This window comes from Penicillium atrosanguineum, assembly GCF_028827265.1.
Source record: "Penicillium atrosanguineum strain IBT 20685 chromosome Unknown utg000005l_segment0_segment0, whole genome shotgun sequence".
NCBI lineage: Eukaryota > Fungi > Ascomycota > Eurotiomycetes > Eurotiales > Aspergillaceae > Penicillium > Penicillium atrosanguineum.
Window position 1 is genome coordinate 397,149 of NW_026623137.1, and position 17,445 is coordinate 414,593.

At 50.2% G+C, this 17,445-nt stretch overlaps 9 protein-coding genes across 9 annotated transcripts; 4 read left to right on the forward strand and 5 right to left on the reverse strand.

The window, feature by feature from the left end:
* Positions 1–106: 106 nt before the first annotated feature.
* On the forward strand, positions 107–1,469 carry N7443_006386 (serine hydrolase domain-containing protein; the record flags this gene model as incomplete). Its single annotated transcript, XM_056886442.1, has 3 exons — positions 107–631; positions 695–992; positions 1,045–1,469. The coding sequence occupies 3 exons, from the start codon at positions 107–109 to the stop codon at positions 1,467–1,469; spliced, it is 1,248 nt and encodes a 415-aa protein (XP_056740091.1).
* Positions 1,470–1,689: 220 nt separating this feature from the next.
* On the reverse strand, positions 1,690–2,435 carry N7443_006387 (putative GPI anchored protein; the record flags this gene model as incomplete). Its single annotated transcript, XM_056886443.1, has 2 exons — positions 1,690–1,971; positions 2,025–2,435. The coding sequence occupies 2 exons, from the start codon at positions 2,433–2,435 to the stop codon at positions 1,690–1,692; spliced, it is 693 nt and encodes a 230-aa protein (XP_056740092.1).
* A 369-nt stretch (positions 2,436–2,804) lies between these two features.
* Positions 2,805–4,758, reverse strand: N7443_006388 (uncharacterized protein; the record flags this gene model as incomplete). The annotated part of the gene is made up of 3 exons (XM_056886444.1): positions 2,805–3,446; positions 3,496–4,419; positions 4,504–4,758. 3 exons carry the CDS (start codon positions 4,756–4,758, stop codon positions 2,805–2,807), a joined length of 1,821 nt encoding a protein of 606 aa, XP_056740093.1.
* A 1,270-nt stretch (positions 4,759–6,028) lies between these two features.
* On the reverse strand, positions 6,029–6,379 carry N7443_006389 (uncharacterized protein; the record flags this gene model as incomplete). Its single annotated transcript, XM_056886445.1, has 1 exon — positions 6,029–6,379. The coding sequence occupies one exon, from the start codon at positions 6,377–6,379 to the stop codon at positions 6,029–6,031; it is 351 nt and encodes a 116-aa protein (XP_056740094.1).
* Positions 6,380–6,904: 525 nt separating this feature from the next.
* N7443_006390 (copper transporter family protein) lies at positions 6,905–7,525 on the reverse strand (the record flags this gene model as incomplete). The annotated part of the gene is made up of 2 exons (XM_056886446.1): positions 6,905–7,019; positions 7,080–7,525. 2 exons carry the CDS (start codon positions 7,523–7,525, stop codon positions 6,905–6,907), a joined length of 561 nt encoding a protein of 186 aa, XP_056740095.1.
* Positions 7,526–7,836: 311 nt separating this feature from the next.
* N7443_006391 (ferric reductase family protein) lies at positions 7,837–9,981 on the forward strand (the record flags this gene model as incomplete). Its single annotated transcript, XM_056886447.1, has 2 exons — positions 7,837–7,997; positions 8,046–9,981. The coding sequence occupies 2 exons, from the start codon at positions 7,837–7,839 to the stop codon at positions 9,979–9,981; spliced, it is 2,097 nt and encodes a 698-aa protein (XP_056740096.1).
* Positions 9,982–10,863: 882 nt separating this feature from the next.
* On the forward strand, positions 10,864–13,311 carry N7443_006392 (glycosyltransferase; the record flags this gene model as incomplete). The annotated part of the gene is made up of 5 exons (XM_056886448.1): positions 10,864–11,297; positions 11,355–11,576; positions 11,637–12,398; positions 12,460–12,805; positions 12,862–13,311. The coding sequence occupies 5 exons, from the start codon at positions 10,864–10,866 to the stop codon at positions 13,309–13,311; spliced, it is 2,214 nt and encodes a 737-aa protein (XP_056740097.1).
* Positions 13,312–13,714: 403 nt separating this feature from the next.
* Positions 13,715–14,293, forward strand: N7443_006393 (uncharacterized protein; the record flags this gene model as incomplete). Its single annotated transcript, XM_056886449.1, has 3 exons — positions 13,715–13,726; positions 13,781–14,143; positions 14,207–14,293. The coding sequence occupies 3 exons, from the start codon at positions 13,715–13,717 to the stop codon at positions 14,291–14,293; spliced, it is 462 nt and encodes a 153-aa protein (XP_056740098.1).
* A 308-nt stretch (positions 14,294–14,601) lies between these two features.
* On the reverse strand, positions 14,602–16,413 carry N7443_006394 (putative serine/threonine protein kinase; the record flags this gene model as incomplete). The annotated part of the gene is made up of 3 exons (XM_056886450.1): positions 14,602–14,692; positions 14,750–16,064; positions 16,122–16,413. The coding sequence occupies 3 exons, from the start codon at positions 16,411–16,413 to the stop codon at positions 14,602–14,604; spliced, it is 1,698 nt and encodes a 565-aa protein (XP_056740099.1).
* Positions 16,414–17,445: the final 1,032 nt, after the last annotated feature.

Below are 17,445 nucleotides of genomic sequence, written 5' to 3' on the forward strand. Positions count from 1 at the left end.
ATTTTTCAAAAATGATATTTGGTTTCAGTAGACAGAAGTGCCGACAAGGAACCCAAGTATCTTTCACTATTTCAGTTATTACTGATCACTTCCTCACATCGTCGTCATGCCACTCAACGCTGAAACCCTCGCAAACCTCCAAATATTAATTAACTCCGCTTGTACGGACACGAGCAGTAAAATACCAGGAGCAACAGTCGCGGTGATTGGGAAAGATGGCGAAGAAATATTCACTCACTCAGCTGGTAAGAGAGGCATTTCCTCTGCCGAGCCAATGACACTGGATACTATCTTCTGGATCGCATCGTGCACGAAGCTGCTTACTGCCATCGCATGCATGCAACTTGTCGAGCAGGGCGGACTCGAGCTAGACAATGGATTGCAGCTCGAGAGTCTCTGTCCTGAGCTGAAAGATTTGAAGGTGTTGAGAGATGACGACACCTTGGAAGAAAAGAAAAAGGCTATTACGCTGCGAATGCTCTTGACTCATACTGCTGGATTCGGGTACACTTTCTTCAATGAGCGACTGAGAAATTGGTCGCTTCCTATCGGCGTGGATGAATTCTCGGGGGGAATCGACGATATCAAAACGCCGCTTTTGTTTCAGCCTGGTGAGGGGTGGGAATATGGAGTAAGCCAACCCTCTCTATCACTATCACTCATGAAGACATAGAGCCTCTAACATGATCCAAAGGTCAGTCTAGATTGGGCGGGACTGGCAGTTGAGCGCGTCACAGGCCTATCACTGAACGAATACCTGACACAACATATTTTTCAACCCCTGGAAATTGAAAACATGTCTATGATTCCGAATGAAGAAATGCGTGAGAAACTTGCGCATATGCATTCCAGAGCTGCTGATGGGACGTTGAAACCAAGAGACCATCTTCTTCGTGCTCCATTGATTGTCGATCCGAAAGATGACAAGGAGACGAAGAGGATCTTCAATAGTGGCGGTGCGGGAATATTCGCAAAGCCACAAGAGTATTGCAGTAAGGGACTGCCATCTGAGCTTGAGACGAGACCGTACTTACGATTGCGCAGAAATCCTCGCGGTCCTCCTTAACGATGGGATATGTCCACGTACTGGTGCACATATTCTCCAAACTAAAACTGTACAAGACATGTTTGAGAACCAGATCCCCCAATTCCCCCATTTCGGACGCCAGGGCATTCCCGCCTCAAAGCCAGACTTGACAAATCCGATCCCCGATATACACCCAATTCCCGAAGGGGCCCCACAAGGCTGGGGCTTGTCGTTTATGCTGAGCAATAGTCAAGTAACCGGAAGGTCTACCAAAACAGCACACTGGGCCGGATTAGCGAACTTGTTCTGGTGGTGTGATCGAGAGAAAGGAGTTGCGGGTATTGTGTGTACGCAAATACTTCCATTTGCCGACATTGAGGTTCTGAAGCTGTGGGCTGGAGTTGAAACGGAGGTCTATCGAGGACTGAAGAGTCTTTCTTAGGAGGTTGAAAATAACATTTTTAATGCGTAGTTATGGTTCTTTCAAATGCTTGATGATCTCAGACATAGCATCCCATAAGAGGTGATTGTTAGAGTAAGCAATGATCTAGAAGATACATAAGGTGGGGATCAGGGAAGTCATGTCTTCATCCACCGTGATGAACCAGCTCTGATAATATGTACTGATAATGACCTAGGTCTTTTTTCCATAGGCATCTAGCTTACAGCACAGCTAGACCACCGGCGAAAGCAACACCGAGGATGCCCCAAGCAGCGGTCTGCATCGGAACAGCAGCACCCTTAGAAGTCGATGTCGACGTCGAGCTGGAAGCAGAAGTGGTGCTGCTACCAGACGAGCTCTGAGCCTCGCCCGTACCGGTAGACTCATTGGCATTGCGCCTCGCAGCTTCACCAGCAAAGGCAGAAGCCACGACATTTGTATTGTTGGTACAAGACGAGGGCTCGCTATAGGTAGTGGAAGAAGAGAATTGAACATCGGCGCACTAAAGACTATCAGCGCCATGATATAGAAAAGAAAGGTCAAGATGAAACTTACTGCGTAAAGTCCACCAGTCGGGTCTCCGTTGCTCTGGACCTGAATAGTAGCATTCATGCCATCGGTAATGTTGACACCAAGCAGCGCTGTGCTGAAATCAACATGCGGAAGACAGAAAGCACCGAGACCATTGATCTGGAAAGTCGGCACGAGAGTGACATTGTAGTTGGTTGCCGGGTCACTTCCGAGAGCAATTAGGACCTCGACGGCAGTCTGGACGTGGCCCATTTTCAGGGCGACTGGGAAGGAGCCGGAGATAGGAAGCTGGGTGCGGTTGGATGATTGGGCCATTCCACCGCAGGGGAAGTTTGGCATGGTATCTTCATCGAAGCCGCGGGAGATGGGATACTGGAGGTGGAAGTGGGCTGAGGCCAATGGAGCCAGCATAAGAGGGAGGAGAGTGAACTTCATTGTGAATATGGACGTTCAGGATGAATGGAAGGAAGAGAGGGAGCTTGCGTGAAAAGGGAAGTGATTTGCTATATCAACAATTCGGTGAACCCCGCCAACAGTGTCACTACTTGAATCCGAGAGCCGCTACAGAAAAAAAGAAGGCAGCTGCCGTTCGAAGCCATAGATTGGTTTATCTCCCTTGAGTTTAGTTCCTAGGAAAGGTCGGTTTACCCGAGACGCTTGACCTCATCGGGATAATCTGCTCAATTGAACGCAGTCAGGGCAAGTGCCAAGCCCGTCGATTTGAGCGTATTTAATATCCAACCCATTCGGAACTCGATCTTTCCTGGATCTTGACAGACTGAAACATAATAGCCGAACCATAGTCTAGACCGTAATGTGGTGGTATCGTGTGGCTGCATCATACTCCAGTAGAACCTCGGCCTCCATATCTTTCACATCAACAACAACCTGACGCCACATGTTGACCTCATACGTATCCGCTAGAGCTCCCGATGAAACTGTTGCACAAAGGTAGCGTTGCCCACGTTGAGATACTTGGCGGGCTTTGTCTCCGAGAAAGCCCAGGAAAGCCTGTGCCTGGGCTGCATCTGCAATTTGAGGACATAGCACAAGGGCCAGGTTTTGCTTCAATGGATCTGATGGAGATATTGATGGGGAATGGCAAGTCCAGGATATGACCATGCCTGGCCGGATGCGCTCTTTGAAATCTGGCACAGTGGTCTTGCCTTCGAGCGCGGGATCGCGGCTGGATGAGTATCTTTCGGATGGGGAATCTTTGCAAAGAGTTTGAACGTTCTTCTTGGCCGTTGAAGTCTTTCCGGAAGAGTTTCGTTGCGAGTCAATGTGCAACCTCCAAAATTTGGCGTGTAATGCTTTGGCCTGGTCGCCGCTTACACCGTCCGACCTGAGACAGCGGGATATGAACTGGGAAGAAGATAGCCGAAGAAGTTGCTCTCCAGTTTCACTTGGCGCAAGAACAGATGGTGAAACGGAAGGATTACCAGACTAATCAACGAATTAGTAAATGCGGAGATTATTGCACAGAATTACCCACTTGAATCTTGATATAATTTCTCAGCTCTTTGTTATTCCATGTCGATGGCACACCAGGGTTGTACCCCGAAGACATCACCTTCATTTCAGCAGACCGAAGCATCTCCGCATACCGAAGGGTGTTTTTGGTGGCCCCGGTATCCAAGAAGCTTGGACCGATACAAGCCAGCACCGCTGTCCTACACTCGTGATTTCCCGAGGGGTCAAAAACGTGCTTGAGAACCTTTGTCAACGTGCTCTGTCGAAAAGGGATATATGGCTTCTTAGAAGACTTTGAATTATCCATGATTGCCAACCCGCGAATACAGTCTTTCAATATGGATAGACTGATGTTAATCTCGCGGGTCTCTTTCATTCGGTCAGCCGAATGGTTGAAGATGTCTCGAGCGGCTTCTGAGCCTGCAAGGTCAACAAGGTAGAAAACGCCATCATCCAGAGTATTCTGTGTCGGATTCTGGACTCTGATGCGGCAGATGGCGTGTGTGCGAGAAGATCCATCGTTTTTCTCTGTAGATGCTGTTTGTCGGAATAAGGCGGATTCCTCAATCAAAGCAAGGAGATCTGGAGTACTAGTAACTTCATGCTCTTTTGCTCCGGCCAGCTGCGTATTTCCGAAAGAATCTTCCAGGATTGAGAACGGCGCGCGGGTATTCAGTAAATCGAATGCAGAGTTTCCTGCCAATTCGAAGATGGAAACGTGCAATCTGCGCTGTCCTTCTAGAGTGCCATCGAACAAGGCGCCAGCAATTAGGCGTTCAATTCCATTGACAGAATAAGTCTTTCCGGACCCCGTCTGCCCATAGGCAAACAAAGTCCCAATATGGCCTTCCCAAACCCACGGAAGAAGCGGCTGTACAAGATCCTCATAGATCGACTCTGTATTCCGGTCGGAACCAAACACTTCTCCGACACGAAAAGAAGAAGACTATAACCCAGTATGAGAAACCTATGCCTGCATAGTCTACACGCGGAATATGCATAATTCAAATAGGAAGGGATCATGACTAACATTCAACGGGGGTGGACCCCTAACGACCCTCCTCAACTCATGAAGATCCACAACTCCACTCTCGCCAACCCTCGCAAAGGCCGCAGGGACCTGACCGGAAGCCGTTTCCTCATCGAGCAAGGGCCTTATGCGTGTCGCAACAGTAATTTTGGGACTAGTGACTGGGTCTCCCTCATTAGGTCTTGGCTTGGGTTTGAACTGCCTGATCAGGTGCTGATGGCGATCAGCGTGTTGCAAGAGAAATTCCTCCATCATTTATTGCGCAACTGGTAATTAGTACTCGGTAGAAAGTTATGTGTGTATTTATAGTCATTGGACATGCTACAAGGTGAGGCTGTGATTCAGGGGCAGGTAAGCTGTGTGCCCTAAGCCCTACGAAGCCCGAGCCTCAGACCTGTGATTCATGCGGTCGCCCGAGATGTCTCGCAGGAGGACTCACAGATATTGAATGCTGGGGAGGCGCAGAGTGGGATCTCAGATTTTGATATTGGTCTCAGGTTGCTTTCCCTTTGTAGTAGGTGGGTAATTCTGTAGATGGTCACCTACATCAAGTTTAGTGTGTACTGTGGATCTGCGTGCATTTGAGTTTCTATGCCAGAGGTACTTTATGTAAATCTTGCAGATGTAAAAACGGCGGTGGGGGCGATTAAGGAGGCATTGCTCCCATGGACAAATTTGTACTCCTGAGCAAGATTGTAGGAAGAACGCATCACCGCAAGAGTAGGCTCAATCTATCCGCCAAGGATGAGATTATTTAGTATATGGGATGCAGCAGGCAAGCTCTCCCAGTCTTGGCCATTTCCGCCGCCCCCAAGTATCAACACAAAATCCATTCTCAAAATGATTTGAAAATGAAGCTGAGAGCATATTTGAAGGGCAGAGTGAAAGAGGGTTAAAGAGGCTTTTTATAAAATTGCTACACTGTTCACACTATTAGCGTATGTGCCATATTTCAACTATGCCCGTACACCGCCTTTGTTCGTCAGAGGCTAATCAGTGTACCAGACATGAATCAGACGCTTTCTCTCTCTATACACCATGAAAGATTACGTTTAACCACTCCTCACAATGGGCGGTATATATTACCTATACAGAAACAGCCGGCTAATTAAAGGCAGCGAAGCATATGGAATCAAGACTTACTCGTCGTTAGATCTGGTCAACTGGTATTTCAGATTCTTTCTCTCCACCATATACAGCAAGATTGCTCAATTAAATAGGAAATACGAAGGGTTTCTGATCCTGACACAGTCGATGCTTGCGCTGGTTCTGGAGGACGTGGTCGTTCCCACATTATCTACAATCCAAAATTTGGCAAATATATTCTCTGGGCAAACTCCAATGGCTACGTTGTAGCAATGTCGGATCACCCAGCTAAAGGATATACATTTCTTGGGTCTCAACCTGCCCTTGACCCCAAATTTGCTGATTCAATTCCTGCAGATTTTCAGGGCGAGACTCCCGGATCTATAGTAGACGTTAGCACGATCGCAGATCACAAACTTAAGAAAAGCTAATCTAACCTTCATCGACGATCAATATCACCAATATCCACAAGCTGAACGACCTCAACAACAACCTGCTCATAAGGATGAGCCTTTCGCAACGCCTTCACAGCGTTCCGCATAACCTCCTCACCAACGCACAGCGTCTCAACCTGATACTCCTCAACTCGTTCCAACACTCCCGGCTGACCAATATGAGGTGTAGAGCCAGCGCTGGGCCGGAATTGATCAACGCCGAGATATTCAAAGCTGACCTCTTCGTACAGGCCGCCCGGGTATTTCCCTGCGCCGGCGGAGAATACAGCCGTCTTGCACATCTCCAGGTGGGAGGGTGGCACGCGGAAGATAAGCTTGAACTGTGGGGTAGACATTTTAAGGCTGATGGGGGATCCGTGGACCGTCAAGTTTGAATCAATGCGGAAAGAGAGGTTTCGTATTGATGCACTTCCAGGAGGCCAAAGGTCTTGGAGTTCACAATTGATGCTTTTAACTTGGATCGAAATTTTTGAGTCATCGTTTATTTTACCCTAATCGTGGATGGCCCCGCCTTGCTTATCTTGGAGGTTTAATTGTGCGTCAGTTGAAGTCTTGGATTTATGGAAAGCGACGCCGTAATCGAACGATGCTGTCAGCTATATAAAATGGGAGTTCACAAGGCCTGGGCACAATTTTGCTTTCCATAATTATGAGCATGCAAGAGGCCCAAAGCGCGAGATTGGGGCAGCATCGGCTACCCGGATTGGGACTAGTCCCAATGCGGAGGGAAATGTGCTCATTTCTGCTCAGCGGGCTGACCCGCTTCCGGCAACTTTACTTCTTGGATTGGAACCATTTGGAAGTGAATTGGAAAACGCCTATCCATGCAGAAGATGCAATCACGTATATCGTAAATAATATCAATGGCCGTGCTCGAATGTCTGAATATATCGGCCAACCGCCAGTTCGCCTATGAAGGCGCCCGCAAGAACGGAGCAAAAGTAGCCGATGTTCATCGTCATGACGGCCAACATGCTATAGACGTGTCAGTATGACATGCCCGGTATGATGAGATGAAGGAACGGTGGGACATACAGTAGATAGGATACACCAGCAATGCAAAGAAACATCAATGCTCGCGGCAAGTCAACGCTAAAGCGCCAGGGAATCGGTCCCTCGGAGACGTTATGCACGATTTTGACTGACTCCTCCACACCTTGAGCTGTAACAAGGGAGGCCATCTTAGCATCTGGATCTGAGTCTATACGCCCAGCTTCTGTAGTCTTGCCTGCGATGGCGACGTAGCGGCGCTCAAGGTGAGAGGCCAGCCAGTGGCGTTCCAAAGTAGCCTTGAAGGCGATGAGGCAACGGTCGATAATGGCCAGCACAATCAGGAAGATACACGTGCCCGCATAGGTCCCTGATGAGGAGGGCGCCCATGCAGAGGAAAACAAAGGTGTGCTGTGTGTGTTGGTGAAGACCATCGACATGCCGGATCCGGAAGAGGAGTCCATGTTGCTCATGGAGCTCATGGAGCTCATGGAGTGATCCATGTGTGTGGTTCCGAACAGATTGAAGAGGAGAAGGAGAAGGAGAATAAGAAGAAGAAGAAGAATGAGAAGAAGTATCAGGAACGCAAGGACCTTCTGAATGAGATGCCAAGGGCGAGCAGATTAGCGGGTCGGCGCAAGCTGCCACACTTTCCACTGACGTTTCCGCCAGTGAGCACATTCTTGATAAGCCCTTTCTCTTCGACACTCTTGGCCTTGGTTTTGTTCCTAGATTTCCCAATTTGGTTTTCTGTTTCTCTCCCTCCCTCTGAAACTATGCCAGCCCCCCTGGTCTGATCATCATGTCCATGTCAATGGGCGACATGCCCATGGGCTCAATGTCCATGGGTGATGGCGTCCCCGGTCTCTTCTATTTACAGAAGATGTATTGGGCTGTCGTGGGGAGTGCAATCGCCACTGCCACAGTGGTTAATATCTTGAATAAAGTACTGGCGCAGCATCGGTGAGTTTCATCTCTATCATGATCTGAGTGCAACCCTAATCAAAGCAGACTGCGAGACACCTCACTCGCCCCCGCAAAGCCCAAATCATTTTTCTTTAGCGTTTATGCCACACTCACAGCAATAGCCCGAGAGGTGAGCTATGCCACCATCAGCCCTATCTCAGTGGGAAAATATACCATCCATTTTCCACCTCTTGGCCCCGTCCTCATCATTCTCGCCAATCTAGTCGTGGTCCTTGTCCTCTGCTTCTACAAACTCGATACAGCCAACGTGTGGAAATGGGAAGACGTCGGCTACCGCACCGGATTTATCGCCATCTGCCAACTACCACTCATCTTCCTTCTGGCAGGGCGACAGAACATCATCGGCTTCTTAGCAGACATGAGCTATGCCCGACTGAACTGGTTCCACCGCTGGATTGCGCGCACTTTATGGCTGACAACCACGATCCACATGGGCTTTTGGTTCCGCAACTGGGGTCGCTACGATTATATCACATACCAGCTGAAGAATGATCCACTCACAAAACGCGGGTTCGCGGCCTGGTGTATTCTGACTTTTATCGTGCTGACGTCGGTGGCTCCTATTCGAAGACTCAGCTATGAGGTCTTTGTTCTGCAACATCTGGTTACCTTTGTCGGATTCATTGCGGCTGTGTGGATGCATGCTCCTAATGAAGTCAAGATCTGGGTGTGGATTCCCATTGGTCTCTTAGTGTTTGATCGTGTAGCAAGGTATGCTTGGGGTGCATATTCCAATCTGTCCATGTTTCACCGCAAGGCCAGCAAGAGTGCCCTCTGGACACATTCGGCTACTTTTACTGCGCTACCAGGAAATGTCACCAGGGTGACCGTTAAGAACCCCGGTATTCACTGGCAACCTGGCCAGCATGTCTTCCTGACATGCCACTCTGTCGTCCCGTTGCAGAGCCACCCATTCACTATTGCATCTATCCCTGAAGACAACAAGATGGAATTCTTGATCCGTGCCGAAACTGGTGGCACAAGGCGATTCTTCCGGTATGCCTCAAAGGACAAGGTCCTCGGTGCCGAAACAGTGCCGAATGAGCGCAGTCGAACTATCTTTGTCGAGGGGCCGTATGGATCTATCCGAAATCTGCGCCAATTCGACAGCGTTGTGCTTATAGCCGGCGGCATGGGTGCAACGTTTGCCATGCCACTGCTGAGAGATCTCGTGGCAGCTTGGAAGAAAGACAGCCCTTGTGAAAATCAAAGGAGAATTGGCCAGGTTCGACGCTGGACGGCGACCAATCGGGCTCGCTTCGTCTGGGTTATCAAGTCTCGATCACAATTGAGCCTGTTCGAGGAGCAGTTGCAATCTGTGCTGGCCGATGTAGAGGAATGCCGCCGCATCCAGCCACGCTTCAACAAAGAGATCGATATCACTATTTACATCACATGCGACGAGAAACTCGAGCCTCCGACCACCCAGCAAATAACCCCATTGATTTCGTATGGAGTTGCAAACCGCCAAATGATCGAGTCCAGTGAACAGAAGGAAGTGATCGAAACAGATCATGTCTCGGCGCGCTCAGTTTCAGGCGTATCATTTACATCCTCACATATTGCTGCAATTGGTCAAGGCTGTCTCTCTGGCGGAGGATGCTGCTGCACGAAGCAGATCGAAGACGAAGATGCGATTCCCACCTGCACGTGTACTTGTTCAGGCCCGGCACCTACGCCACTAGAACTAGAGAGCATGACCGGGAAGACGACATACACCCAGACATCAGCGTCGCTAGATTCAAAAGCAAACTTTGTATCCGGCCGTCCATACCCACGTGCAATCATCCGCAAAGTTCTTGAAAAGGCAGAAGGTGAAAGCGCAGTGGTCGTATGCGGTCCGCGCGGGCTGGCAGACGATGTTCGTCGCAGCGTAGTGTGTCTCAGCGATGAACGGGCAGTTCATAAGGGCACTGGCGCACAGGGGATCTACCTGCATATTGAGAATTTCGGATGGTGAAGGGATGAATGCCTGTTTTAGCTGCATTATGTAAATATAGCTAGCATAAGCGATATGAAGACTAAGATCGCATGCCAACCCTGGATGGGTTGAAACACAACCCAGAACACTGCATTCAAGTACCAGCACGCCAATTAGACGGTCCCTTGTCGAACCGTGTCCCCGCAGAGGTCGCAGGACTTGAGTGCCGACTCGAGCTGCCCGCGTTAATGCTGTTTGGTTGGACAGATCAGGTTAATGCTACGGTCTAACGCTCAAAGCCCGGAGCTAAACGCCGCCAAGATATCGCCCCCGCTAGCCGTGACATCCGGAATAACGAACTATGGGATGAGAGAGAGTCTGTGAGCTTGTGATTGGTAATAAAACTTTGACATGCCTGACGGTTAGGTTCATCCAATGATACGAGAGTCGCGACCCGCGTTCCAACAAATCACAACGTCATCTAACGAGCCGCGACTAGAGTAATTGGATGGTTTGATGAAGGGTTATCTAATTCGGTTCTTTTTGGACAACCAGCTGATTTATAATAATGCAAGCCATGTTAGATTCAACCTCACACGTTTCTTCATTGAAAATAAGAAACAAACGCCAGTCTCCGGCAAATCAGTTGCCTCGCGACTCATAGCTCTCGATTATACAAAGTTCATTGCAGAACTCATCATGGAGAATAGCCGAATCCATAGGGAACCTGCCAGTGATAATGAATCGAACTGTGCTGAAGTCTTAGGTGCCATCTAACCCCATTTGATCCAAACGGGACTACCTACTGACATCCCAGGCGACGGCCGGGTAAACATTGGCCTACGACACGAATGGTGCACCTCTCAAGCGTTTCCAGACAATCCCATACCAGAGATCGGCAATATCAACGTGACACCACCAATGATGAACATAGTTATCCAGGTCGTCGGCTCAAGAGGTGACATCCAGCCTTTTGTTGCGCTAGGAATCGCCCTCAAAGAAGCAGGCCATCGTGTCCGTGTTGCGACACATGAGACATTCCGTTCATTCATCCTGGAAGTAGGCCTAGAGTTCTTCAACATCGGCGGAGATCCTCGAAAGCTAATGGCCTACATGGTGAAAAACCCCGGCCTTCTTCCTAGCATGGAAACCATCCGAAAAGGAAGTATCTCAGAGAAAAGAGAAGATATGCGCGAGATTCTTCAGGGATGCTGGCGATCATGTTTCTTGCCAGATGAAAATGACGACCCGGCAGCAACGCCATTCCTGGCAAATGCCATCATTGCGAACCCGCCTTCTTTTGCACATGTGCACTGTGCGGAGAAGCTGGGGATTCCGCTTCATCTCATGTTCACGTATGCACACTTACCATCCCGCTGTTGTCGAGCTTCACTTAATCTAAATATGTACAGAATGCCCTGGTCCCCGACACAAGCATTTCCCCACCCTCTCGCCAATATTCAATCTTCATCGTTAGGAGAGAAGATCACGAATTATCTGTCTTACATGCTTCTAGAAGAACTGATATGGGAAGGCCTAGGATATACGATTAATTCATTTCGACGCAAGACTCTCGGCTTGCCCCAAATTGACAGATCGTCAGGACCAAATCTGGTGGCACGTTTGGGGATTCCGTACACATACTGCTGGCACGTAAAGCCCCCATTATGAGTATCATGACTAACAATCTTCAGGTCCCCAGCTTTAATACCCAAGCCCGATGACTGGGGCGCCAGGATCTCAGTTTCGGGATTTTACTTTCTACCTCCCGCTGTAGACTACATACCGCCAACAACACTGCAGGCCTTCCTAGACGCAGGAAGACCCCCCATTTACATCGGATTCGGATCAATTGTTGTTGATGATCCGAAATACCTCACCGAACTACTACTGGAAGCCGTCCGACTCGCCGGCGTACGAGCTGTGCTCTCCACAGGATGGAGCGGATTAGGCGACATAAAGATGCCACCCGAAGTCCTCACCGTCGCAGACTGTCCCCATAACTGGATCTTCGAGCGCGTCTCTTGTGTGGTACATCATGGCGGAGCAGGAACAACCGCAGCAGCGATTGCAGCGGGGAAACCATCGGTGGTCGTGCCTTTCTTTGGCGACCAGCCTTTCTGGGGGAATATGATTGCGCGAGTCGGAGCGGGATCTGAGCCTATTCCGTTTAAGAAATTAACAGCTGAGAAATTGGCGGATGCGATTGGGTTTGCGCTGAGATGTAATGTGCGGAAGATGTCACGGTCGATAGGGGATGTTATTAATGACGAGGATGGGGTGCAGGCCGGTGTAAGGTCTTTCCATCAGCAGTTGGATTTGTCGATGTTGCAGTGTTCTCTTACACCGATGAGTGCGGCGACATGGCGGGTGAGAAAGACGGATATTAAGCTTGGGTCGACTTCTTCTGCGCTCTTGATGGATATGGGGTTACTTGATTTGGATAAGCTTGAGCTGTGAGTTTGGCTTTACGTTCGATATGCGACATGCTAATGGAAGTAGGTTACGACCGTGTAGTTACAAGATCCATGTTGGACCACGAAATCCCGTAACTGGTATCGCCCTGGCGATATTTGATTCAACTGGGTCGGCCATTAAAGGGTGCGGAGAAATTGGTTCGTCTATGAGCTGGAATTTTGAGAAAGCAACTCGCGAAGAGGATGTCCATTTCCGAGATTCGAGAGCTGGTACTTTCGTGAAGGGTTTCTGTCGGGCTTCGTCAAGTCTGGTGCGTGCGCCGGTTCATATGGGAATGGCGTTTACGCAGGGTCTACACAACTCCCCGAGGATCTGGGGGGACAACGCAATAAGGCCGCTTGAGACGGTTCAAGATTTCCCCAGTGGACTGAAGACTGGCGGGAAGGTACGTAGCCTGGCGTCCTGGTGGCTCCGAAGTACCTAGCTGACAGCGCTGTATAGCTAATGTGCTTGGATGTCTACGAAGGCATGACAAGCTTCATCACATATCCCGCCTCCAGTGCCCGACGACATAGTGTGCTGAAGGTATTGTCTGGCGTTGGGATTGGCATACTGTCTGGTCTCTGTAAGACAGTCTCTGGTAATTCTGCCTTTGCCTCGCTCAAAATCAGTCACTTACATTCATCAGGACTATCAGCCATCATCACCTATCCACTGGGTGGCTTGGAAGTGGAAGCCACTCACTATTTCTCACGGAAACACATCTCATCCTTGGATATCCAACTAGTGAAACAAGGACGGAGTGAATATGAGAAATTAAGCGACGAGCAGCGTGCTGCCATTGTTCAAAAATTCAAGGAAGCGACGTCAGGTTTGAAGAAGAAACGATTTAAGAACAAGATTGGAAGGGGTAAGAAGGTCAATATGGCGAAACCGAGGGTCAAAGAATGAAGTATCTTGCCCCAGTATATTCAATTCCTACTTACTTTAGATTCCTTTCCGTCAAAGGGATATATCGAGTCATGTCGGATAATTCTTCCGCGTGGGTCGGTCTAGCTACAGTGTACACGCATAACTACAGATAGAATCAGCGACGGCATCAAACAACAAGAATAGCATTCTAACCTTTGAAGCAAATCAAGAATAAAACCTGCATTCAAATACCCTTTCGCCAATTGTTCACATCATTTCCCCGGTGGAGTTGGCACCGAATGTTATTCCGAGCTGCCCCGATCGGGACCCCGGAACAAATGACATCATCCAGGAACTTCCAGCTTGCAACTTGAGGTCCGCTCAACATCACTTCTAGCACTCTCCCACCCCCAAATCTAAACCTCCCAATCCCACCACCAAGATGTTTCGTTTTGTACGTCCCATCAATCTCACCTCCTTCCAACAATCCACTAACATTGAACCCCAGAGCAAAACCCTCGACCCAATCACCCTCTTCCACAGCCCGAGCCTCGCCAGCTCAACCCGGGCCCTGAACATCCTCAAACAAGCCTCCGCGGCCGCCGGCGAAACCGCCACAGAAGACCAAGCATCTGACCACTCGTCGCACGCGAAGCAGCAGCGCGGCGAGTTCAAGCTGGAGGTGTCGACCGACGTGCCGACGACAGACCAGCTGCGCAATATTCTGGATTACGTCAACCCCGTTAGCGGTGTTGGTGGCCAGGGCGACAAGGCCACTTATGGAATTTCGGAGCTCGTCAAGGGGGCGAAGGATGCGGAGCAGGCGTTGAAGCTGTTCAAGGAGGATCCTGAGCGACTTGTTCGACCTGTGGTATGTATTTCCTTCTTCTCGAGCGGCTGGATATTCAGGATGATGACGCTGACCCATCTACAGACTGTTGACTGGATCAATGGACGTGCTGTTATTGGTGACAACGAGTCTGAGATTCTGCGCATGGTGCGCCAGTTGCCTACCAACTAAGGGACACCTCATACCCGGTCCTGTTGCATCTTACACGTTTGTAGAGAGAATCCTACAATGGTAATTCATACCGGCAAATCCGTCTATTATATGTATGATACAGATACAGAGTGTTTGAACTCCCCAAAGAGGCCGTGACCTTGCCATTGCACGTATCGCGTAGAAAGTACCTTGAGATAACTGATAAAGAACAAACGCCATTAAACTCATAATCCGCGGGAAATCTGGGCAGCAGAACCCAAGATCCAGCTTGGCAATGCGGGCTCCAGCGTGAAGAAGAGAAGGAGGAAACTGGGCCGGCCCCCACATTAGAACATGGTTCCGAAGTTGGAGCCGTCGGTGGAGATGGGTTTGCGCGGGGAGTTGCGGCCTGTGCTGTCGACAGCGGGTTTACGGTGGCTTCAAGATACGTTAGTGTTGGTTCAGAGAAATGAGAATCGAGACGGAGGTGCATACCGGAAGGTAAACCCGACGAACAAACCCTTGTTCATCTTCTCATCACGATCAGCCATGTCCTCCAACGCGCGCTGCTTATCATGGACCTCCTTGTACTTGGCCATGTCGGCCTCGTTGCTGAAGTCGTCAAAGTAACCGGCATCAGTCTCTGAGTCAAGCTCCGGCACGAATGGCGCGCGCTGTTCACGCAGCTGTTCGAAGTCCACCTCGGCGAAGTAGTCGTGAGTGTGGATCTCCTGGATGTTCTTGAACCGGGTATCCTTCGCTGCAACAAGCTTGGTGATGAGATCCCACGTCCGGCGGGACAAAAAGTAGTTAGGATCTTCGTAAACGGGCTTCCGGAGCACCTTCTGCCAGCGCTTGAGGTTCTGCCATGTCTCGTCGACTGTTGCACCTGCAAAAGGCGGGTAGCCGGCGAGTGCCTCGAAGAGCATGCAACCCAAACTCCAGTAGTCTACTGTGAAGTCGTACTGTTCACCCTTGAGCACCTCGGGGGCCATGTAATCAGGCGAGCCGACGATGGACTTGGCGTAGTTGACTTCACGCTCGCGCAGGGTACGGTATCCTTGGCGACGCTCGGCCATCGTTCGCTGTTCCATTGGGCGACCGAAGGGGACGGATGTATTGCCAACTTCTTCTAACTTGACGCGCATCGACTCAATCTTGCCGGGGCTCAGCATGCCAGCGGCCAAACCGAAGTCAGTCAACTTGACGTGGCCGGTTGAGTCGATCAAGAAGTTCTCAGGCTTGAGATCACGGTGAATGTAGCCCAGGATATGAAGAGCATCAACGCAACTAAACATCTCGGCAATATAGAAGCGAGCGTGTCGGTTGTGCAAGACACCAGTGTTGTTCAACAGAGTGCGGAAATCTCCACCAGGGACATACTCCATAGCCAAGTAGATCTGGCTATCATCCTGGAAAGCATACAGTAACTTGACGAGCCATTCGCTCTTAGCGGCAGTCAGGATGTCGCGTTCTGTGAGAATGTGTCGAACTTCATCCAGCTTGAACAACAGTTTCTTGCTCATGACCTTGAGCGCACAGACCTCGCGCGTGTCCTTCTTTTGTGCCAAGTACACCTGTCCATATCCACCCTGGCCGACCTGGGTCAAAATCTGGAAGTCATGTTGGCGCAGACGCGTTCGACGTTTACGCAGATGCGCACGCTCGCGACCGAGATATTTCAGCAACTGAGGCTCATACTCCTCAGCGGGTGTGGTAGGAGGCTCGGGGCAGGCGGCTTTGAATTGGGTGTGGCGGGTGTGACGGTTGTGGACATAGCTGAGGAGGTCGAAGTAGTGATCGAGGAAGTCTGTCGCACCTCGTTAGCATATCATTTTACCTTGGTAGATTTGTTTCTGGGACATACAGAGTTGTGTTACGTTGACCAGACGCTTGACGCGGGGTTGTTGCAACTTCTCCATCTCTTCAGGTGTCAGCCCGCGCAGCTGGACCTGGCGCCTGGATGTATCCGTATCCCGCTGCTGATAAGGCTCATGTCGCGAAAGTGCGGCGGCAGTGGGATTCGACCCGAGAAGGTCCTTGGGTGCACGAGTTGAGGGAGGGGTGTTCTCTTTATTGGCCTTGCGCGTAGGGCTAGAGGGGCGCTGGTGGATGACACTCTCATTAAAGTCCTCCACGCCAGTTTTGTCCGTAAACATGGGATGATTAAAGTGGTTGTGAGTGTTCTTGGTAGGCGAAGTGGGGGTCAACTTCATGACCTTGTCGAAGGCGTTGGGCAAATCGAGTGCGCCAGGCGGCGGGCGCGATTTGCTTGGGCTGCCGTGAGGAGTCTGAGGGGGACTGGTAAAGCCATCGCTGGGAGTCGCTGGACGGCCGAAAGAATCATTGCCAGAGCGAGTATGAAGCAGAGGCGGGGGTTCGGCAAGCGCAAGCGGTCTTCGGCAATATCGATAGCCATGGTGGATGGTTGTAGAAGTGAAGGTGGAGAGGGGCGTTGATGTGGCTCCCCCTTGTTATAGACAGGACTGGAACCTCGACCTTGACCACCTTCAAAATATTTCACAATGCCTTTGTCTTTCCCCTCCGAGGACCAATCTGTTTATTATGCGAAACTGGCAGATCAGCTCCACCGATCGGTTCGATCTTGATTTCATTTCCCCGTCCCTTCGATCCCACTTCAGCCCGCTTCCTCCTTCTGCGGTGTTGCCCTAGCAACTCCCCCACGTCATGCAGGCTGTGCAAGGCTAGTGCTCCAAAGTGGTCCTTTCGATGCGAATCACCAGCTCGATAAACTCAGCTGAACTCAATCCACCGCCCGGAGGTGCTCGCCCTGCAAGTCATCCCATCTTTCCGGGCCAAGATCGGGTTTAGCGTGCCCCCATTGCCAGGTTTCAAGAGCTGAAAAACTCCGCTTTCACTTATTCAGGGCCAGCCAGTCCCATCCTGACAGTCAGCCACTTGAACTTCACATGCCTACTAAGTCTTAGACTAATAGCCTGGTGGGATGGTCCCTAGGGGGGTCTATGGCGTCATTAGCCGAGTCGATAGTCTCGGTAGAGAGGAGCTACCTTGCTACTATCCGACGATATTGGGATTAACTCTGCTGGCTAGCAACTATTGACTATCTTCGGAGCAAGGTAGTAGTTACTCTGCAACCTCGATGGCCGACTAAACAAGGAAATTGGATGTGTACCGCAAGGAACCCCGGTCCACTGTAATCAAACTACCGG